This window comes from Calypte anna, chromosome 1, assembly GCF_003957555.1.
Source record: "Calypte anna isolate BGI_N300 chromosome 1, bCalAnn1_v1.p, whole genome shotgun sequence".
Classification (NCBI taxonomy): domain Eukaryota; kingdom Metazoa; phylum Chordata; class Aves; order Apodiformes; family Trochilidae; genus Calypte; species Calypte anna.
The window spans coordinates 194,645,599-194,668,936 of NC_044244.1; the positions used below are offsets into that span (position 1 = coordinate 194,645,599).

Sequence of the window (23,338 nt, forward strand, 5' to 3'; positions counted from 1 at the left end):
TATTCAGGTACCCAAATGAGTAGTATTTTGCTGAGAAAAATTCATCATGGGTCTCTCCTGTGTCCTAGTATCTTCAGTTCATGACTCTTTTAAAGTGCTCCTCTGCTGCCTGGTATTTTTGGGTTATGCTGTGACAGCTGAATTAGCTCCTCTTTGCAATTCATTGCTCTCCTCAGCCTCAGTTTTTATTTGGGTAAAGCATTTCTTAGTCTTTGAACTACTAATCCTGTATTAATGACAAATATCCCTTGCTTGTCAGTTGATGCAAATGGTGTTGGCTCCCCTATTTTCAGGCTGGTCTCTTCAGATGAGGGTGTATCCCTAAAATTCAGTCTTTTATGAAGCAAAGCCTGAGTAGCTAGGTGAAGGAAAAATTACTCTTGAGGGTATGATTTAAAATAAAAATTGAAAATGATAGCTGAGTATCTCATTCCTCTAAATAAAGCCTAAATTGAGTTGATGACATGTTAACTGGGACTGCTTGCCATTGGAAAACTTATACTCATTGTTTTGAAACAGTAACTTTATCCACTTAATTAGCAGGACCTTTGTACATTAAGGATTCCAGACATTTTTATGACCAGGTAGGGCAAGGGAGGACTGTGGCAGAAGAAGTTGCTGCTCTAACACAAATACACTCACTTTTGTAATGAAGAGAAATGTGGGTGCCACTCTCAGGAGTGCTGGGTGGCAGAAGGACCTTCTGAGACTTTGGTTGCTCCAGCAAGTGGTTTTCAGTGCTGAACTGATTCCTTAGTATTGAGGGGTTTCATGATAAATACCCAAGGGTGTGTGAGGTGCAGTGGCTCTGGATAGATGTGAGCTATTCAGAGGTAGGGGATGAAGCTTCATCGGGTTGTAAACAGATATTTTCCACTGATCTGCAACCCTTTCATGTTTGGTTTGGAATGTGAATAAAGTGGCTAGAATCTTAAAGCATCTATAAATATGTATTTCAACACAGGGAAGCTGTGCAAAGGTTAACAGGTATCTGATAAACCTCCCCCTCTTAGCATTAACACAGCATTGGTGCAAACACTAATGAATCCTCACCTGATTTTTTTGGAGTTAGGAAACATTACCCCAGTTTACAGATGAGAGCATTAAACAGGGCAAAGTTGGCAGCTGCCTCGTGTCACTGCAGCACTGTCCTGGCACTGCCCTGGGGAAATGTTTTCCTGTCTTGCAGCCTTCTGTTAGACTGTAAGGGAAAGTTTAGGAGTATTTGTTCAGAAGTGCTTGTCCTCAAGGCAGACAGCATTGCTTCTTTACTTGTACAGTGGGATTTGTGTAGTCAGATTTCTCTTCCTGCCCTCCTCTCCAAACATGGGACATATTCCCTTTCTTTAGCTCTGTCTGCCCTAAACCCTGTGGGTTTGGCTGCTTTCCAGTGATGTCTGAAAATAACCTGCTCTTACTCTGCTTGCCACTGGATTGCTTGGCCTCATGACCATGAGCAGTTTCTTTGCCAATATAAATCAGTTTGGGCTCAGCCCTAGATCCCTGTGGAAGCAGCATCATACATTTTGCAAGTTTGAGTGACTTGCAAACACCAACTCAGAGATCCACATCCCTTGGTCCTATTACTCACCCCAGTGCTGTTGAGAGAAGATTTGCCCCCAGATGAGCTCTAGGAATTGTTGGCTCAACTTTCTTCAGCCTAAAAAGGGTGCAGTTCCTGCCTGTCTGCCATAGAGGGGTTATGAATCTCAGCAAATGTTTGAAGGGTGTCTGTGAATTTCAGTGATGCTCCAACTGAATTTCAGCGGCCTTCTCCAACTTAGCAACCCACTGTGTGACCTCCTGCCCTTGTGCTGAGAGATCCCTCCCCTTGTACAAAAATCCCTTGTGTGCCTCAGGAGAACCAAAGCCCCACAGAACAGAACACCCAGGGAAATGCTTGTCCCTCTGAGGGATGCAGTAATGCACTTTTTTCTGGCTCAACAGCCACATTAGGGGAGAATGAGCTGAGATTGCCCAAGGTTGCTCTCCAAAACCAGAGCCATCCTGCAGTCTCATGGCAACTGCTACTAAAACCTGAACTGGTTTCTAGAAGAGCAGCTGAGCAATGCCCAGGCAGTGCCAGGGGTCGTTTGGGTCTCAAGGGCCTCTCCATCTTCCCTCCTCAGTCTTGCAACGCAGTCGCTGGCTCAGTAATGGCTGCAGAAGTGTTGTGAATACTCTTTGATTTGCCAGAAATTGCTGTGGTCCAGGGAAATCTTTGGCTAGACTTTCAACAGACTGTTGGCTCTAGGATGAATGAGGCCCTGAGCTCCAAATTCTGAGGATGCTGCAGTGCAGGGACATCTTAGATCATGCAGTGCCTTGAAGCTGAGGGTGACTTCAGGTTGCAGGTTTCCAAGAAAATATTTGCTTTTACATGTGTGAGAGCCACATATCCCCACCCTGTGCCTTCTCAGTGTCTAGTGAAGGTTAAATGTGCTTAATGTCTGTATTCCACCATTTCTGAGGGAAAATACCTGGCAAATAGGAATGCTGCAGCTGGTATGTGTGTAAGTAACTGAGGATCTCCTTCGGGTTCCTGTACCACTGGATTTCTGATGAGTGACTCAAGAGGCTCAGCAGAACACAACTTACACTTCAAGCACGTTTCTTACAGCTGTATGACAAAGTATTTACAAAATCCTCTGAGATTGTTATTTGTTGGGTTTTTTTTTGTTTGTTTGTAGGAAGTATTGTGAGTGTGGGTGACCCAAAAAAGAAGTACACGTGTTTTGAGAAGATTGGACAAGGGTTAGTATGCACTTCTACTTTACCTTATACTAAGAAATCAGTACTGAAACAAAATTTAGCTGGTTTGATGGAAAAGCTGTTGGTGATGCTTTGGAGAGTTGGTTTGGTTGATTTGTTTTGTTTTTTCTTTTTATTTCTTATGGGTTTTGGTGGGTTTCACATCCTGCCACCCACACTCAGCTCTTTTCCCTTTCCTGGCAAATTCTTGCATCACAGGGACAGTTTTTTGTTTTAATTTTTTTGTTTGTTTGCTTGTTTTTGTTGTTTTGGGGTACTTTTGTCTGATTGTCTTTTAATCTGAGAAATAAGCCATTAAATAATCAGATTGTTAAGTACAGCTGCAAGCAGGGCAGGGACTGCTTATTTTCAGCATGCAAGACAATCTTCAAATTACAGCTTTGCTTTCTGAACCAGCTCTCCTCAGTGTGGGTGTTTTTCCCCTCCTAGAAGGGCAGGAGGAAAGAAGGAGTTGGGGAGAGGCTGTGGTGGGGCAAATCACTGCAATCATTCCCAGATCTGCTGTCAGTTCCAGGTGCTGAGGCTCCAACTCCCATTTCCCCCACTACACAAATGCCATTTATTTACTTGAGCTGATCCTATCTGCTCTGAAATCACCTTGGGCAGCCTGCAAGCCAGTTTAAATGGGATCAACTCACAGTCCTACATTTTTGCTACATTGCTGGTGAAGCAGCAAGGATTTGGGATTTGGGGATTTGGGAGACCTCAGTGGCTCTTATGAGGAATCATAGAATCATAGTATTGGCTGGGTTGGAAGGGACCTCAGAGATCATCATGTCCAACCCTTGATCCACTACTGCTGCAGTTCCCAGCCCATGGCACTCAGTGCCACATCCAGTCTCTTTGGAAATATCTCCAGGGACGGAGAATCCACCCCTTCCCTGGGCAGCCCATTCCAATGCCTGATCACCCTCTCCAGAAAGAAATTCTTTCTAATCTCCAACCTAAACCTCCCCTGGCACAACTTGAGACCATGGCCTCTTGTCTTGCTGAGAGTTGCCTGGGAAAAGAGACCAACCCCCCCCTGGCTCCAACCTCCTTTCAGGGAGTTGCAGAGAGTGATGAGGTCTCCCCTGAGCCTCCTCTTCTCCAGCCTCAACACCCCCAGCTCCCTCAGCCTCTCCTCACAGGATCTCTGCTGGATCCCTTCACCAGCCCAGTTGCCTCCTTTGGACCTGCTCCAGGACCTCAATCTCCTTCCTGAACTGAGGGGCCCAGAACTGGACACAAAGAGTGGGGAACAAGGAGTGTTGTTCCCCATACATTCTCTGGCTTCTTCTCCAGCAGCAGACTTGGCTCAGAAATATTTCAGGTTATATTTACCACTGGAATTATTTCATGACAAGGAGTGGGACTGAGAGCACTCCATAGAGACAAGTGAGAAGAGGCATGTGCTAAGCTCTCAGTCTGGCTATGAGACACTAATAAGTGTTTATTTCTTTTCTCTCTTCTGTTTAGAGCCTCAGGTACAGTTTATACAGCAATGGATGTAGCTACAGGACAGGAGGTAAGTGCTGTCAGAATACCACAGCAGTGGATTTTGGGTTGTGTCCTAAAAGTTCAAGTTAGTGCTACAAAATAAAGACTGTCTCTAATGGGTTCATGACATCTCATTTTTAATGAGGTATTTATTTACTTGCTAGTGAGACATCATTGAGTGGTCTGAGCAGAGAACTGGAAAAAATTATCTCCCAGGTTTTGATTCCTGAATACTTTCATAATTGTAAACAATCTTTTTGTGACCACAAAGCCTAGAAGCAAATGTTTGGCCAGGATGCTTCCTCAGCAGAAGTTTCTCTCTTCATGCCCAAGATTGCTGTCTGTCCCCCTTTAAACTTTTATATGCCCTTTGCTTGCATTTGAGAGACAAGGAAAATTTGTCTTTTCTTTTTCTAATTCCTCCCAAATATTGACAAGTGTCCTGCACGTTGCATAGTGAACTTGTAGTGACAGATAGGCACCATCTGTGAAAACCATTATTGCTAGGTGGAGGATTTTTAAAGAGAAAAGTGTATGCATGATTTCAAATATACTTATGCAAGTCTGCAGCAATGTGTGTCTGCTTTGCATTTCTACAATGTCAGGATCATCCACCAGTAAATTTCATAACTGTGGGTTTTTTTTTTTTGCTGAAACTCCTTCACTCCCTTTTCTGGTCTCTAAAGAATTAATACAATTTAATTGCAGTCTCCAAAGGAGGGGTGTTGCATTTATTTTGAAGCAATGAGAAATTTTGTAGGAGGAGGAACTCCTTTGATGGTTTTCTGCTGTCTTTCTGGACCTCTTTGGTAACTCCCATGTGACTATTTGAACCTTTATATTACAACAGACTTTTAAATCATTGCCATTACACTGATGTGAGCAGGCTCTGGATTTTCAGATTTGAATTTAGGATGGCTGTAACTGTGGCATAATATTGACCAGTTCTATATTGCTACAAATCCTTCTAGCACAGGACCTCAGTGAATGGCAACACATCTTGGAAGGACTGGAAGAACACTCTTTAATTTTGTACTGTACCAGAGCATTGGGCACCTCCCAGGGTTAAGAATACAGAAATTTTTCACTGATGATGTCTATTTAGTTCAACTGCAACTCTTTATTTTGAATCCTAATGCATGGGGATGAGGTTAGATAAGAAAAATGTTCCCAAATGCACTTGGACCTCTGAAGAGGAGGGAGAAAGTACAGGAGCTTCTCTGAAGCTCCCTTAGTGTCAGTCTGGGATTTTTTTCATCTTCATCACATGCCTTCCTTCTCCATCTTTCATTCTCCTCTCCAATCTTGCACAAAAAATGCAGCATGGGGGGTTTGTTTCTGTCTTCTTTAGGTACTGTTTGGCAGCCTTCATGAAGGAAAACCAGCATGGTGTCTGTCTCTTTTTGCCTTCTCATGTGTTGGGATTTTTCTGAAGCCTCCTCTACTATTCTATCAAACTGCTAATTGTATCTGTCTGTATTGGCACTCTGTGGCCAATTTCTTTTAATCCTGGCTTTTGTCAGCTGGAGTTCCTGGCTTCTCTCCATTCACCTGGGCCTCTCTCTCCACAAGGAGTGGTTTTCTAAAGGCATAATTACATTTCATTCCCTTTACCTTAAGTGTTGTACCCAATGCAGCTGGGTTGTAATCCCTGTGGAAGTGTTTCTGTCTCCTGCTGTGCTGATTCATCTTCCTGATCTGAAGACTTCTCTAAGGGCCAGGTGCTCCCATGAAGTACTGGTACTTTGGAGAGTTGAATATGAGAGTTAAAAACATCTTGTGTCATTCTGATTTTTGTGCATAAGCATCCAGAGTAGGTAGAGTGAAGCAGGAAAAAAACTCTGAGCCCAAAGGCCACAACTGTTGAATTTGTCCCTGTTTTCCTTCATCTGAGACTGAGGAAAAAGCTGAATTCAAATCACTAATTTTCAGCCTTTCAGATACAACTTGGTGCTTCTTTCCCCTGGGTCTTTCTCTGACAGAAAGAAATAGAATTACCATCTTGAAGTACTAAGCTTATGCTATATCATTTACCCCTCCATTCATGGCCACCCTGCTGTAGATTCCAGAGGCAAAAATTTGCACAGGAGTGCCAAAAAACCAAGAAACATCTCCCAGAAACATCTAATCCAAATTAAAATTAATAAGAAACCTTTAAGAAATAAAAAGGTTTTGACATTTCAGTCCATACTAGATTAAGGGGATCTCTTCCTTCTTACTAAGAAGCTGTGAATGGTCCAGGATGAAAATAGTAATTCCCCTTGTGCTTTTTTGCACTAATTATCCTCCAGCCTGTGTGGAAATGGACTGGCTGCAAGAACTCACAGACTTACTAAATGGCTGAGCAATTCATGGTGAAAAAGTGTTTTCCTGCTTCACATGAATGTGGAACCAAAATACTGGGCACTTGTACTGGCAGGTTTTTGGGTAACTCTTCTATTAATTCTTTACTTGGTCTTTCTTCACTGCAGGTTGCAATCAAGCAGATGAATTTGCAGCAGCAGCCCAAAAAAGAACTGATTATTAATGAAATCCTTGTGATGAGGGAAAACAAAAACCCCAACATTGTCAACTACTTGGACAGGTATGTCAGGATTTCAAGAGTTCTCAAGGGGACTCTGGAAAAATAGTTCCTTGTCACTGTCTTAAGTGAACCTGTCTCAGTTTAATGCATATATAGGACAACCTTGAGTTGCTCAATGCTTGTGGCAGTGCTGTGGTGTGGGTGGCTTGGTGGTCTCTCTCCATTTTGTAAGAGAAAATGTCTGAGTTGGTCTTAATGGGGTATCTGTGCTCTTTTTAGGGATGCTGGCAGCAAATCAAGCATCAATATGCTGTCAAGACTCCATTCTTCAGCTATTTTGCCAAATTTGACACAATAAGCCATTTCCTTCCTGCTACTAGAGAGGAAGTGGTTTGAATTGTGTTTCTTGTGTTTGCTCTCTTCTTCTTTCCCTTTCTCTTGAGCAATGCTGACATTCTGCTTGTGGAGGAGCTGACTCCTTCCCAGGTTAGGTGCTAATCTTGTCCCTGTGACTGTCCCATTGAGGTTTCCTGCAGGGAAGCATGACAGTGACACAGGGACTCCCACCCCAGGAAGGCTGCTTTCTTGCAGGGGTGATTAAGGGAGAAAAGGAGACTTGGTACAAGAATTCTTTGGAAGATGGAAGGAATGGGGTTATTCCTTTCTCAGAGCTGAGCTTGGTGTGCTCATCCACATGCTGTGGTACTCCTGGGTATGTTGCATCCAATGGGACCATGGAATCCCCTCCTTGAGTCCCTGCTTATCCTTACTGCAGGAGCTCCAACTAATAGTTTATCTATGTACAGGGCTGCTCTGCTTGTTCTTGAGCTGATGTTCCTTGGACTAAGACAATAACAGCAGAAACAAACAGCACAGTGGCTGCTGTGCAGAATATAAACTGTTTTTAAAATAAATCTGTAGTCTTGCAAATTCTGCTCAAGGCAGTAAAATACCCAAGTGTGAAAATAAACACTTTGTATGGTGACTTGAATTCACCATCAGCATCACATTGGTGCCTTGTGGCATTCACCTTGTGTTAAAGCTACAGCTGGTTCTAGATGACCTGCAGTGGGATTTTTGATCTGCTGCACTTGTGTCAGATCCCAGTGGTCCTGATAAACTACAGGATTGGCTTGTTGTAGGGTAAAGAATCCCAGGACAAGGTGAGCTGCAATCTTTAATCTTGGCAACTCTTCATTTTAGAAGATGCAGTGGAGAGATGTGACCTAGAATGGCTTTTAGAAATCTGAGAGACTATTTGCACGTTTGTTTGCTCTGCATGCATATCAAAGTCTTATCAGCTGGTTCTTTAATAGGTTTCTTTAACAGGTTTTTAATGTCTTAGCCAAAAAAAAAAAAAGTACTTCTCCTACGTGGCAGCATCAGCTGAGATTCTGCATTTGTATGGTGCTGTGTCCTGTGCATGGCTGTAAAGATCTGCTTTGTTTTAGGGACAGAAAATCTGCTCCTGACATTTTTTGGAAGGGGTGTGTGGGCAAATGGAGGTGGTGCTGGGCAGGAATCCTCTTCTTACAGAGAGCAGAAGGATGTTACCTCTGTGAAATGAAACAAGTGGCAAAGAAGAATTAAGAATTGGGTCTGAGATGAAACTATATACTTCTCCTGGCTGATGAGAAGCTTTGTTTTGGCAAAATTGTTTGAGAGAGACATTCTTCCCACGAGAGAGAGCATTGCTGAGGATGTGCATTTGCCTTGTCTAGCCAGAACATCCCATCTGTAGCTTAGCTTGTCCAAGCTTCCAGTGGTGAATGCTGCTGCTTTTGTCCTCCACTTTCTCTCACTGATCTTTCCCAGGTGGGTTAGCTTTTGTTTAAGTGTCACAAGCAGGTAGCACTGCAACTAGGATGAACATGGGGTTTCTCATGCTTATTTATGTCACTGAAGTTTTGCAACTGCAGGATCCTGTTGCTGGAGAGCTGCATCCCTCCTGCTTGCTCTCTTGTGTGCCTGTTTCCTTCCTGAGTGATAGATGAAGCTGATATTTGAACACTGCTTGCTGACTTCTGCCCACTGCTGAGGCAGAATAAAGTAGGAGGAAGGATGCTCTTGCCTGTGGCACCTGATTTATTTTTTTACAGTTCTGTTTTTGACAGTCTCACCCCTTCTGAGTCCCTAATGGGAGCTGACAGTCACCTGTATAAACCAGAGGTTGGAAGGGACCTCTGGAGCTCATCCAGTCCAAACCCCTGCCCCAGCAGGATCACCCAGGGCAGGTCACACAGGAACCAATCCAGGTGGGGTCTGTAAGTCTCCAGAGAAGGAGACTCCACAACCTCTCTGGGCAGCCTGGGCCAGTTCTCCATCACCCTTACAGTAAAGAAGTTTCTCCTCATCTTGAGGTGGAACTTCCTATGTTCTAACTTAACCCCATTATTCCTTGTCCTGATACTGGGCACCACTGAAAAGAGATTGGGCTCTTCTTCTTGCCACCCACCCCTCAGATATTTACAGAATTTAAGAAGGTCCCCTCTCAGCCTCCTTTTCTCAAGGCTAAACAGCCCCAGTTCTCAGTCTTTCGTCATAGAAAAGGTGCTCAAGTCCCTTCATCATCCTTGTAGCTCCCAGTTGGCCTCTCCCCAGTTAGACCACTGTCTCTCTTGAACTGGGGAGCCCAAAACTGGATACAGTATTCCAGGTGTGGTCTTCCTTCTCTTTGCTTTAGATTCTGCCCTTCAGCAAGGGTTTCCTGTGCTTTTTTCTCTCTTACCAACATGTCCTATTTGCTTGTGGTTAAGAGGTCTACCTGGTTCACTGCTCCCCCTCCAAAAAGCATCACTTTGCAAACAGTGCATTTATGCTTCAGACAGCTTTTGTGCTGCAGTACAAGTGGCCACTTGTGCTGGGATATTTAAGGTAGTGACATGGCCTAATTCAGCTGAATTTAGAAGCGTCCTGCTCTGAAGCCAGTGACACCAGATTTCCTGTGCAGACAAGCAGCCACTTGTGCTGAGGGTAGGGAAATACCTTCTGAAGGTGCCACTTTCTTTCTGCTGTGTGAAAGAGGCTCTCAGAGCCCTGCTTGTAAACTCAGGTATCTAAACACAAGCATCAGATGCCCAGGGTTAGGCCAAGTGAAGTCTTTTGCCCTTAGGTTTTGTTTCTTTCACTCTGAAGAACTCCCCTTAACATAATAAACCCCACACATCCTCATTTTATGGGTTGTCACTGTCACCCTCACACCAGCCCCAGACTCAACCAGGGCTGGAAGGTCAGTGAGTAAAGCTGAAGATCTGTGACAGTCATGCTACAAGAAAACACCCATTTCTTTCCAGGTTAACCTCATGTTTTCATGTTAAAGGCATGGTGAAGAAATCTCTAATGAATGATCATGGCCTTCTGAGTAAAAACAGGTTTTATGAAGTGTCAGGGTTTAACACTGGCCTGGCAATTAAACCAAATAACAGCTGCTCTCTATTAATCCCCCCTCTCCTCCCTGATAAGGAAAGGAGAGAGAATAAGGGAGAGACTGATGAGTTGGAAGCTAAACTACACAGCTTTAATGAAATAGTAATGTTAAATAGGAAAAATTACTAAATCTATACAAATATACAGGAAAATGGATACCATGTTCCTCCCCCTTTCCCCCAGTAACTCTCATGTCACCACCCAGGCTGCAGGGCAGCCCTGGGAAAGTCCAGGCTGGAATCCTGGGGTCAGCAGCAGTTGGGAGCTGGAGGCAGGAACACACAGATTCAGGCTGGGATGGATCAGGAGCACAAGCAGAGGAATGGATGGGATCCTCCCAGGATGCCCAGGGAAACAGGGACAGGGGAAGAAGGGGAAGCAGGAAGGGGTCTGACCCTGGTGATCCCTCCAATTTCTCCTGAGGATGAGGTGGATGGGATGGAATACTCTGTCTGGTCAATTCTGGCATCTCTCTTGTCTGCTGCTTTCCAAAAGAGGGCTGCAGGTGGGACCTTTTTACTCCTTCTGGAGGGGAAAATGTTCCTCAGAGCTGAGCAGTGTCCCTGGTTCTGCACCCCAGGCTCCAGCTGGAACTCTAACCCTGGAGTGGGATCAGTCCCAGCAGCAGCCACTGCCTGAGAAACTTGCTGTTCATTTCAGCAGTGCAGCTGCTTACAAGAGACTCAGCTGAAAGCAGAAGTAGAAGACAGAAAATCACCTTTATCCTGGCCCAAACCAGGACATGAAGTTTATCTGGGACTGGGACTGACTGATGTGTGTTGTGAGAGGGTTTGCTGGACACCTTCCTAAGGTGGTGATGTCTGAGTGGAAGCTGAAATATCCCTGGCAGGAGCAGACATTACCTCGGACAAGATGGATGAAGGGGAAGCTGTAGACCATCTCCTTCTCCCTCCAAGACTTTCATCAACTTGTTTTTATTGCCAGCTTTGTTTTGGAAGGGGACTGTGGGCACCAAGGTGCAACACCATGCATGGAGAGCAGCAAGCAGGTGGATGGACTTTCTGGTGGTGTCTCCAGAACTACCAAGGGAATGTTTTTGAGTCAGGTAACTCAGTGCCTAAAACTGGCCTCTGAGGCAGCAAGGGAATGAGAAACATCACCCAGTCTTCTGAAGTGACATTTGCTTGGTGGCAGCTGGCAGGCAGCCACCATTAATTCCATCCCACTGCATGTTAGGTCAGATCTATCAATTACTGAGGTGCCTGGGTCTTGGCACATGCTCGTGGTGGTTCACAGTGTGGTTCTTGGCTTGCTCCATCCCTTCTGGCTCTGGAAAGGCACCAGCTTGGTGCAACCTGAGGCTGTCAGGAAGGAGCCCATCCTGCCCTCATCATTGCAGTCAAGGGTATTTAGGGTGCAGAAGGTGCTTCTGGCAATGAAGGGAAGTGGGGTGATGTCTGGGGTGACACTAGGTTGTTGAGTGGGTGCTGATAAAATCTGTGGAGGGCCTGGTTTGGTAGGAATGGTGAAAAAGCAGGAATAGCATGGGGACAGGAAGAAAGGGTATGGAGGGGGTGGCTTTCCAGATCTGTTAGAAGGTAGGTAACCCCAAGACTTCTCTCTCACTTTGAGGGGCTGCTCTGGAGGTGATCCTGCTTTTGCTGAAGCCTGTGCTGCCATGGAAAAAACTGCCAGGGGATCAGCTTCTCTTCTGCAGTGTGAGAGATGATGCTGCAGGAGCATAGCCCTGTGTCCCTGGGCTCCAAACTCTGCTTCCCTGCACAGGCTTCATCGTCAGCAAACCAAGAAACAGTTTTTGTCTCAGCTCTCCATAGCTGTAACACTTCTGTCACACAGCTCAGACTACAATTCATATTTTGGGGGAGTTTTTCCATCAGCTCAGGTGATGGCATTGTGTCCTTTTGGGGACAAAGCCCACTCCTGTGATGTTTTACTCATCTCTGTTGTTTTTCCATGCCAGGTTGGGCTTAATAATTTTGTTCTCCTTTCACTGTTACTTTCCAGCTGATGGTTCCCTAGAACCTGTCCTGCTTTTTGCCTTTGGCTCTTACCAGATTCACTATTAAATCTTCAGTAGGATCAGCATTTCAGAGCAAAGCAAATGCCTTCTTGATGAACTCTGCTGTCAGCAGAGCCTTTTAATGAGATTCTGTGCCATCTCTCTCTTCACTCACCTTTCCACTCACTTCGAAAATGAGAGGATAGCCTGAGAATGTTGGTTTTCCAGCTGATGATTCCTTCCTTCAGGAATCTGTAATCCTGATGTATCTGTCATGGAAGATCATGTTGATGTTCTTCCAGATGGACCCAGAAAGACAGAAGTGGTTGGTGGTTTGGATTTGTTTGGGTTTTAAAAAATGAGTTAATCCTGAAGTCTTCATCCCAGGTCTTCTATTTTTAAACATGCACTCTCAGCAGAGAAGAATATCCCAAATGGCTGAAAAAGCTTAACCTCACCTCAGCTATCTCCTCCCCATCTTCCTACAGGGCTTTTTGGACAAAGCCTGCCCTTCTGGGCTTTCATTTTATATGCTTTAGATCTTTACAATCCTTCTGGGCTTTCATTTTATATGCTTTAGAGCTTTAGAATTGCTGTTGCATCCAGCAAGATGTTCTCATTTGCCCTAATGAATGATTCTGAATTTTTCAGACAAAATCCCAAACTGGTTTCGTAGCATAAAGACTGGAGTAATTCAAATGCACAATGCTTAAAATAAAACATGTTCTTTCTCAGTTGCTTGCAGTCTGTTGTGCCACCCAGGACTGTCCCTGAGCCTAGGCAAGTGCTTAGGACAGGAGGATGCCAGCAGTCACAAAGCATCCTCCAGCCACCTCTTCTGACACAAGAGCCCTCAAAGCTCTGCTGGGTGCCAAATGTCTGAGCTTCAAGCCTGGATCCCATCCTGAACGAGCAGCTCTTCCCCTTCTCTCCCAACAGCAGGAATTGTAAGGATGGGCCTCCATCTTAATCTGGGCCCTTTCTGTGGCAGAAAAATTCAGCTTTTTTGGACCAAGACCTTGGAGACTGCTCTTCCATCACCTCTCTCCTCAGCTTTAAAATCCTGCTAGGTAAACAGTGGCATTCTCATCCTTGCTGTTGTTAAAACCCAGTTTTGCCTTTTCAGCTACCTTGTGGGAGAAGAGCTCTGGGTGGTTATGGAATACCTGGCAGGAGGTTCCCTGACAGATGTGGTGACAGAGACCTGCATGGACGAAGGACAAATCGCTGCTGTGTGCCGAGAGGTAAAGCAGCCCCTGTGCTTCCCAGGGAGCTGTGATTTGGGAAGAGGACATGGGTTTTCCACAGCCTGCTGCTGGCTCCACAGGAATTGCCATCTCCAGTTTCTGAAGTGCAACAATCATTCTTTCAGAGAGTGGATTTCAGCTGGGAGGTTGTAATGTACAATCCTAATGTGTCTCGCTCTAGGATTGGAGTAGAAAATAGGGTTGAGATCCCCTTGGTTATCCAGGGTTCTCCAGGTCTTTTGGGACTAACCTATCTTCCTAGGAGCTGCTGATCTCAGTAGGATATCTCTCTGTAGCCCAGCACATTCTGAGTAGATTTAAAACTAAGACACTAAGCCCTTGCTACTCAGAATACATCTTGTCAGAGTCCATTAGTTGGCTAATTCTGACTGGTGAATAATTTCATGCACAGTAAGAATAGCTGAATAACTGTTTTTTTTTTTTTTAATTATTATTTTTATTTCTTTTCAGTGTCTCCAGGCTCTGGAATTCCTCCATTCAAACCAAGTTATTCACAGAGACATCAAGAGTGACAACATCCTGCTGGGAATGGATGGCTCTGTCAAACTAAGTATGTGGGGAACATTGCTTTTGATGGCTTCAGCTCTCAGCCCAGGCCTGTTATCTGCTCTGTGCCAGCCCTGCTGGAGAGATGGGTGTTTGAGGTTTTTGGTGCTTTAGTGATGAAGAGGTTGATGAAAAGTGGATATTTCTGTGGCATTGGTTTTAATGGAGATTGTCAAGCTTGAATCCTTATGAACTGATACCAACTCAAAAGTGAGGTTTGAGGTTTCTTTAGCTTTGGGCCATCCACTGTAGACTAAAATAACAATATTTTAATGTTAGTCCAGTCCAGAAAGCTGGGTTTGAAGGTGTTTGAAGGTAGAGCCAGAAGTCTTCATTTGTGAGTGATCTTTTCAGTCTGCAAATTACTGCAGGTACTTGGGGGGGGCAGGGAGAGCTGAGGGAGAACTGAAAAACATTTCATCTTACAACACCAAGATTTAGAGAGGTCTCTAAATGTTGTTTCCTCCTTGTGTTACCACCAGTGTCAAAGACCTTGGGGCTGTTCTGCCCCTCAGGTAGTTGTTGTGCTTGTCATGGCCCATGCAGAGAAAAATCTGGACACCAGTGAATGATTATTTTCCTATCTTCCAAAAGCTTTTTCAGAATTCTGCTCCTTTTCTCTTCCTCTCAGTTCTGTTGGCCAGCACCCAACAGGCATAAATAAATCTATTTTTGTCAACTGTGACAGCAGATATGACTCAAAATTCACACAGTGCAGATCTGCTGAGTAAGAAGGTGGGATTTTTTTTTATTTTTTATTTTTTGGCACATAATTGCTTTTTAGACTAAAGCTGTCCTTTGGTACAGTCAGATCTCTGGAGTGTTAGTGATGAATAACTGATCAGGGCCCAAGTGCTGTGTTCTTATGGAATAACTTTGAGCACAGTCTGCAGGTACTGGGCTGTAGTTTAAAAAGTCCCTGTGGATAGGATGCAGTAACCTTCTGGACCTGAGCATCTTATTGGCTCTGCTGGAAATTTGCTCTCCTCCTGAACCATATGTACCTTTCCTGGTTGTTACCCTTGATGAAAACGCAGCCAGGGATCAGTTTAATTTTCATCATTCTGCCTAAAATTAGACCCAGGATGCCACAGGGGGTCAGGATGGGCTGTGCATCTCGCTGTGTTGGTTCTGCTGGGCTCACAAGAGCAGAATTAGTTTTCTTTTGGGAAGTCAAACACAAATAAGACATAGGACCCAGCAAACGTTGGGTGAGGGCTCTTGTCACGGTTTAACACTGGCCCAGCAATTAAACCGAGTACCAGACGCTCTCTATTAATGTCTCTCTCCTCCTTGATAAAGAAAGGAGAGAGAATAAGGGAGAGAGACTGATGGGTTGGAAACTAAACTACACAACTTTAATGAAACAGTAATGATAAATAGGAAAAATTACTAAATATATACAAATATACAGGAAAATGGATACCATGTTCCTTCCCCCTTTCCCCCAGTAACTCTCACGTCACCACCCAGGCTGCAGGGCAGCCCTGGGAAAGTCCAGGCTGGAATCCTGGAGTCAGCAGCAGTTGGGAGCTGGAGGCAGGAACACACAGATATGGGCTGGGATGGATCAGGAGCACAGGCAGACGAACGGACGGGATCCTTCCAGGAAGCCGGGTGAAGGAAGGGAAGAAGGGAAATCGGGAAATCCAGAAGTCTGGAAATCTGGCTCGGCCCTCGTGATGCCTCAAATTTATACTGAGTGTGATGTGTATGGGATGGAATACTCTGTTTGGTCAATTCTGGCATCTATCTTGTCTGTTCCTCCCCAAAGGAGGGCTCAGGTGGGATCTCTTTACTCCTTCTGGAAGGTAAAAGTTTTCCTCAGAGCTGAGCAGTGTCCCTGGCTCTGCACACCAGTCTCTAGCAGTAACTATAAACATCAAGTGTTATCAGTCCTAGAAGCACACACTGTCTGAGAAACTTGCTGTTAATTTCAGCAAGTGCAACTACTTACAAGAGACTTAGCTAAAAGCAGAAGTACAAGACAGAAAATCACCTTTATCCTGGCCCAAACCAGGACAGCTCTCCATCTTTCTTTTTGTTGAAAGAAAATAATCAGCATAAATCCAGGTACTTTGAATTTATTCTGTTCACTGTTTGCTCTGTAAAGCAAATCCTGTTTGAGGGATGGTGAGGGAAGTAACGTCTCTGGGGCTGAAAATATCAGGGTTGGGGGATGTAGCTCAGACTGTGCATTAATTTCTCTTTTGACATACCCAGGACCCATCTTTAGGTGATGTAGAACACAGGGTGTGATGGCTCTGTAATGCTGCAGGCACACTCAGGTGTCTCAGCTCCCATAAACATTTATTTACTGATCCCCATCGCTCACCTCGCCAGGGCAGCAGCTCTGTAATCCTCATGGCCTCAGTGAGGCACACTGAGAAACTGGCTCCTCAGCACTGTCTTCTGTGTTGGCCCCAAACCACCCCTTCTTCTCACAGCTGCAGCAGCATCACCCCAGAGAGCGCAGCAGGGTCACATGTACTACAGCTCTGCTGTTAATTGTTTAATATTAATTATTTAATGTTAATAATTTTTTATTTTTAATTTTTTAAGTTTTAATTTTTAAGTTTAATTTTTAAGTTTAATTTTAATTTTTAAATTTTAATTTATATTTTATTTTTATTTTAATTTATTTTAATTTTTAATTTTTTAAGTTTAATTTTTTATTTTAATTTTTAAGTTTAATTTTTTTAATTTTTTATTTTAATTTTTTATTTTTTTTATTTTAATTTTTTAAGTTTAATTTTTTAAGTTTAATTTTTTATTTTAATTTTAAGTATAATTTTTAAATTTAATTTTAAAGTTTAATTTTAATTTTTTAATTTTTATTTTTATTTTATTTTTTACTTTAATTTTTAATTTTTTTAAGTTTAATTTTTTAAGTTTAATTTTTTATTTTAATTTTTAAATTTAATTTTTAATTTTAATTTTTAATTTTTATTTTTTAATTTTTATTTTATTTTTTATTTTAATTTTTATTTTTTTAAAGTTTAATTTTTAAGTTTAATTTTTTAAGTTTAATTTTAATTTTTAAATTTTAATTTTTATTTTATTTTTTATTTTTTATTTTAATTTTTAATTTTTTTTTAATTTTAATTTTTTAATTTTAATTTTTTAATGATTTTAATGCCTGTTTCTTCCCTCCCCCCTCTCCCTTCCCCTTCTCTTTAATTTTCCAGCTGACTTTGGCTTCTGTGCCCAGATCACTCCTGAGCAGAGCAAGCGCAGCACCATGGTGGGGACCCCGTACTGGATGGCACCTGAAGTGGTGACAAGGAAAGCGTACGGGCCCAAGGTTGACATCTGGTCACTGGGGATAATGGCCATCGAGATGATTGAAGGAGAACCCCCCTACCTCAACGAGAACCCCCTGAGAGTAAGCAAATCTCTTTTGCCCTCAGGTCTCTGGTGAGCCTGGTGGTGAAGCCACCAGGAGGAGGAGAAGTTCCACCACGTGCAGCCCCAGATGTCCTTGGATGTTGTCGTGAGAAGATTGAGGTGGTTTTGGTGAAAAGCCAGAGTTGGCTCCAGATCTCAGGGCTGTGGGTTCTTCCTGCAGCTCTGATGAGCTGGGTCATGCACACTCATCATTCCCCACTTTCTGGAGATGCTGATGGAGGCAGAAAAGAGTCCCTGATGGCACCAAAGCATCTTGACTCCTGGAACCCTTGTGCTCTCTGTGGGGAAAAACTCTTTGAGTTCAAAGACCTAACGTGTTGCTATTCTATAAACAGAGCTTTCCCTACTGGCAGATTGTCCCTCCTTGCAGAGTCCCAATAATGCTAAAAGCTTGATAAGTCTTCAGGCAGGGTTTAAGCCTCCTGATGGTTTTCCTGTGCTTAGTTTGTAATGAAAGGAGAAATGCTGTCAGTTTGTAGGGATGTACCTGCTCTCAATAGAAGCCAGGTTGATGGCTTCTCCCTCAGCTGCACATGATGAGAGGATCTAGAAAAGTGCTTTTTAACTTTCTCGCACTAGAAGTGGTTTTTTGGGGATCAAAGAAGAGTGAAAGGAGGAAAAAATTGGGTGTTGAGTTAAATGAGGATGCTCCAATAAGATTGCATTGGCCTCATCAACTCATGCCAGTTCCTGGGCTATCAGACTGTTCCTATGGGATCTGGGATCTGGGTCTCCATGTTACCAGCTGTCTGACTGATTTCATTTTCCATTGAAAAATCCATCAAGGGAACTTTTCTTGCATTAAATCCTGAAGTGGATGAATTCTGAGTCCTTGATTCTTGGAGGAGGGGGGTGGGTTGGTGTGGGAATGCTTCGTCCCCAAACAGCAGCAAATCTGCTTGTTTCTGCAGGATGTGAAAAGCTGCTTGTGGGTCTCTTGGACATCCCTTGTAAAGAGCTGTATCTTTATCACATTGACTTTTAAGACCTTGTGCACTCAGGCAAAGAACTGACAGAACAAAATCATCTATTTATTCAGAGGTTCCTTCCCATAAGGATATAGTTATTACAGGAGTCCAGCACTGGTAGAGTCATGCCAGTTAACTTCCCTATGTAAACATGGTCTGGAATGTTGTTTTTTGCCCTCCTAATCCCTTGAGTGGGCTGCAGGATCCCAACCCAGATTATGAGAGTAAAACAATAAAGGATTGGATCCCATCCACATAAAAATAGGGCTGCCAGCTATTCTGTTTGCATTGATCAGTCACCCTGATAAGGTGGGATTTCTTTTCCTCCCCTTTGAGCTGGGGAGGAGGGAGATGAGGAATGGTTGTTTCTATAATCCAGAGATGGAATCTAACCTTCATAACTTCCTTTTTTTTCTTTGGTGCTTGTTTTTGCTTTAGGCTCTGTATCTCATTGCTACCAACGGGACTCCAGAACTCCAGAATCCAGAAAAACTTTCCCCCATATTCCGGGACTTTTTAAATCGCTGCCTGGAAATGGATGTGGAAAAGAGAGGTTCTGCAAAAGAGCTGCTGCAAGTAGGTGCTGGGGAATGGGGCAGAATCAGTGTAATTGTGCAGTGCTGAGGGAGAAGGCTTAGCCTGAGTCCTCATTTGGATCTTAAATACTTCATCAGCTGAAGGCACAAGCACAGCTAAGGTAACCTGCCAGAAAAATAAACCAACCCAACCCAACCCCAAAACTAAAATCTATACTAAAGCATTAGCAGGCTGCTCCCTTTTTCATGCTGTTCTTGCTACTAGCAGCAGCTGTGCAGTGTGTTCTGTAACCAACCTCAAATACTAGCTGTGTTCTAGGGCTGCCAGATGCTGAGCCCCTTAATTCCTGTGGCTTCTTCACACAGCTGGCCATGACATCTCTCCATGTTGTCATGGTCTGGCCATGGTTGGTTTCATTTGGAGAGCAGAAGGGCTCCTAGCTCTAGGATGTTCTGGTTGTCTCCTTTCTGGTGGAGGAGTCACAGAGGAGTATTGGGAATTCTTTGGAATATGCATGGCTTGTATTAACTGAAGCAATTTTGTGCTACCACATTTTGCCAGATGCTACTCCTTTGGCAGAGCAAGGTTTGTGAGATATCTTCATCATAGGATGGTTTGGGTTGGAAGGGACCTTTAAAGATCCTCTGGTCCTACTCTTCCTACCATTGGCAGGAACATCTTTCACTAGGTCAGGTTTCTCAAAGCCCTGTCCGACCTGACCTTGAAAGCTTCCAATGATGGAACTACTCTGCACAACCTGTTCCAGTGTCTTATCACCCTATCATCACTTATTTCACTGAACACCTGGTGTCTGAAATCCTGGGGAAAGGAGATGGCCAAGCTGCCAGGCTTTTTATGCACATGGATGAGAGAAGTGGGTTGTGTCTTCTTTCTATCAAATTTCCCGTGGAGTTGGAGAATGTAGCTTTTTGTAAAAGAAATCCATGATCAGGAGCACTCAGGCCTCAACTGTGAGACAGTTTCCTTTTATCTTTTCCTTTCTTTCCACTAGTTTATCTAGTGGATTCAGCTTTGGTTGTGTTGCTGCCTTCTGAGTCTCAAAGCATTAAGCTCTGGCAGAATAATAGTAGCTGAAAGATCACTTTCTCCTGGACACTCCAGCCCCAAAATATCAAAGAGCAATAATATTCTGCTCCTTGGAGCAGGAGAACATTTTAACTGTAACATTTTTGCTTTTAAGAAACTTTTAGCCTCTGATTTTAATTTTTTTCTATCCTTTAAAGCATGTGGCCTGACTTAATTGATCCCTTCTGATGCTCAGAAGTCCTGTGGGGTATAAGTTGCTTTTTGTTTTCAGAACAGCTTGTGGACTTGCCCTACATCCCTTCCCTCTCATCTGAGGGCTGGTTTTGATAATCAATATTGTTTTACTTAACCTTGTATAGGAGCCAGACAGAATGGTTCTGTGTTGTGAGTTCTGGGCTGCTCTCCTGAATTCCATCTGCTTTGTAAATTTGTAATATCCTAATATCTGCAGGAAGCCCTGTGCTTTGTATATGACCTGCACAGGTTATTTCTTATGTACCTTCCACACAGGATTTCACTACAGATTTTGCAAGACTTTATCATTCCCCAGGGGAATTCACTGAGTTTTGCTTGATCTTGAACACGTACAAACACTGGAGAATTTAGCCTGTGTTCATCAGGTAGAATTTCACAACCTGTTCATCACTTCCAGGCAAGCTCCAAACGTTTGTCATGGTAACAGACCTTTGGGTTTCACCTGTTCAGTGATCAGAGGAGGTTGTTAGACTTTATATATGGGTCTAAGTCTGGCCACCAGACTTCTGGGGCATGTTCTGAAAAATTTAACCCTGTTTCTTCTTCTTCTTTCTAGCACCAGTTTCTGAAAATTGCAAAGCCCCTGTCTAGTCTCACTCCTCTGATTATTGCAGCTAAAGAGGCAGCCAAGAACAACCATTAAGGCAGTGGAGTCAACAAAATCATCGTGTCAAGTTTTTTAGATGTGAATTTCCTGCCCCTCTCCCCTCGTGCTCCTTCTTCCCAGGGGTATCCTTAAAAACTTTGATCTGCCCTGAAGGGTGGGAGAGGTTTTGGTCACTGAATGTGGAAGGGCACATGGACATTGCTGATCTTGCAGAGTCTCCCCGTCCTCGTGATGGAGGTGAGAGGGGAAGAGTCTTTTGTATGCCTGAGATGATCTTCCTGAGAACGTCTGAACCTGACCTCCATGTAGTGAAGCCAGTTTGTTTTCATCTCTCCTACTGTGCTTGTTTTTAAAAATAATGTGGAGCCTTTAGATCACGTTTATCTTAATAAATTAAATCTTTCACTGGCTGGACGCCTGGCAAGCTGCTGTGACATCACTGGGGCTGCTCTGTGCTTTGGATGACTTGAGGAGGGAAGGATGGAGTCAGCAGAATGGGAACAGCTGTGACAACTAAAAGGGGAGCCCAGGACATGGGTGCCCACCCCTCCTGCAGCTCTGCTGGATGCTTCAAGGGAGCAGGGAGAAAGCCTCTTGGGTCCTTCCTGCAGCCACTGGAGAAGGCAATTCATGGATGATCTGTTTTTCCAAAACTGGGGGAGCTGGGGGCCTCCCACCTCCTTTAGCTTTGACTTAGCTACTTAAACAAATCTCAAACATTTCTGATGCTCTAGAAGGGGAATCACAGGAAAAAATAGACAGAGAGCTCTTTCAGGTTGTTTTATCAGCGCTTTGAGGCTTCTTGGAGACCTTTGCCCTGTGTGATAAAACAAACAGAGCAAATATTCTTGCAAAGATAAGATTTGCCTGCAAAATGATGTTGAAAACTCTTGTTCCTTAGAGCAAATCCAATGGAAAACAAACTGACCATGGATGCTGCTTTCTTGGAGACGCGGGGACATTAATTTTTTGAAATGATAGAGTTTTCTTTATGCTACTGATTCCTTTGTTGCTAATAGTCTGTAAACCAACAGGAAACCTGAGACTACTAGAGGGATTGGTTGTAAACACTGGGCTTGTGTTCACCTGTATGCTGATTTTTAATAAAATGACTGATGAGTTTCTTAACTCGGGTCTGAGGGAGGATTGGAGAGTTCACTGTCACCAGGCAAGTTTGTTGGGTGGGATTTTTGTTCACACCATTACTGGGTGCTTGGATGTGTTGGGTGAAGTGATATAACCCTATAACCCTATCTCTGACCTCTTCCTTAGTCCTTTGGAATAGCAGGTGGCTCTCCAGGGAATAACTTTACACAGAGAAAACTGATGGAAGGTCTGTATTATATCTGAAGGAGCTTTGGTCATTTATGGGGTGAGTTTAAACCCATTCTGGAGTTACCTTTCATCTCTCTCCAAAGCACTGGTGTTGCACAAAAGCTTCTTGCTGAGACCTGCTGCTGTGTTTGAAATCAGATGGATTTTTCCTGTTTGCTCCATAACACAGGACAGCTCTTACACAAGTTTGACTGAGTTTGTGAGGTCTTTTGCTTCTGTGGTGCCTTCTCTTATCCATTGTGCTCTAGGCTAGTCCCTGTTTCACACAAGGCTGAAATCTCTCTCCCTTTTGTACATATATTTCATTTTCATGTAATATTAAGAATTTTCACCTGCAAAGCTTTTATCCAAGGAGGAATTTCTTGGGTGGAACAGGAAAGCTGCCAGCCTGGAGAGGGATATTATGTGTTGATGGGCTCCTGTGCTTGGGTGGAGATTGGGAAGGCCCCTAGCCTTGAATAATATCCTTTGATAAGGACCTTGTTTATATTTTGTCTGGAGGGTTCACCATGGAATACGTAGAAAAAAAATAATTAGGGACTAGATTACCCTTGATCTAAAAACCTCACCATGGTTTTACAAACTTGGTGACTTTTTGACAGAAGAGGATTAAATGTTATCCACAAATGTCTTTAATGTCACTGACTTCTCTTTATCTCCCTTCCCCACTCCATCCTCTGTCCCACTGAGATGAGAACATTAATGCAGATGTGGCCTATTTGGAAGCACAGCCTTGAGCAGGATTTCTGCTGAATTTCCCCAAGATAGGAAAAATCTTTTTTATGTGTTTCAGTTGCTCTTCTGGATTCTCTGATGGAAAGGAATCAAGATGAATAATTTTTTATCCCTCCTCTTACACTAGTGATGTGCTTTTCTCTCACTCTGAATTTGTCCTGCCTGGTTTCATAGAATCATAGAATCATAGAATCAGCCGGGTTGGAAGGGACCTCAGAGATCATCGAGTCCAACCCTTGATCCACCGGAGCAGTTGCTAGACCATGGCACTGAGTGCCACATCCAGTCTTTTTTTAAATGTCTCCAGGGACGGAGAATCTACCACCTCACCGGGCAGTCCATTCCATAGCCTGATCACCCTCTCCGTGAAGAAATTCTTTCTAATATCTAACCTAAACCTCCCCTGGCACAACTTAAGACTGTGTCCTCTTGTCTTGTTGAAGGTCGTCT

At 43.6% G+C, this 23,338-nt stretch overlaps 1 protein-coding gene across 1 annotated transcript; it reads left to right on the plus strand.

Annotated features, from left to right (window-relative positions):
* Nucleotides 1-2,315: 2,315 nt before the first annotated feature.
* PAK1 (p21 (RAC1) activated kinase 1) lies at nt 2,316-22,674 on the plus strand. Its single transcript, XM_030462369.1, has 9 exons — nt 2,316-2,337; nt 2,691-2,754; nt 4,231-4,279; nt 6,723-6,835; nt 13,309-13,426; nt 13,901-14,000; nt 17,185-17,381; nt 18,811-18,948; nt 20,768-22,674. The coding sequence occupies exons 1-9, from the start codon at nt 2,316-2,318 to the stop codon at nt 20,852-20,854; spliced, it is 888 nt and encodes a 295-aa protein (XP_030318229.1). The 3' UTR covers nt 20,855-22,674.
* The last annotated feature ends 664 nt before the right edge of the window (nt 22,675-23,338 follow it).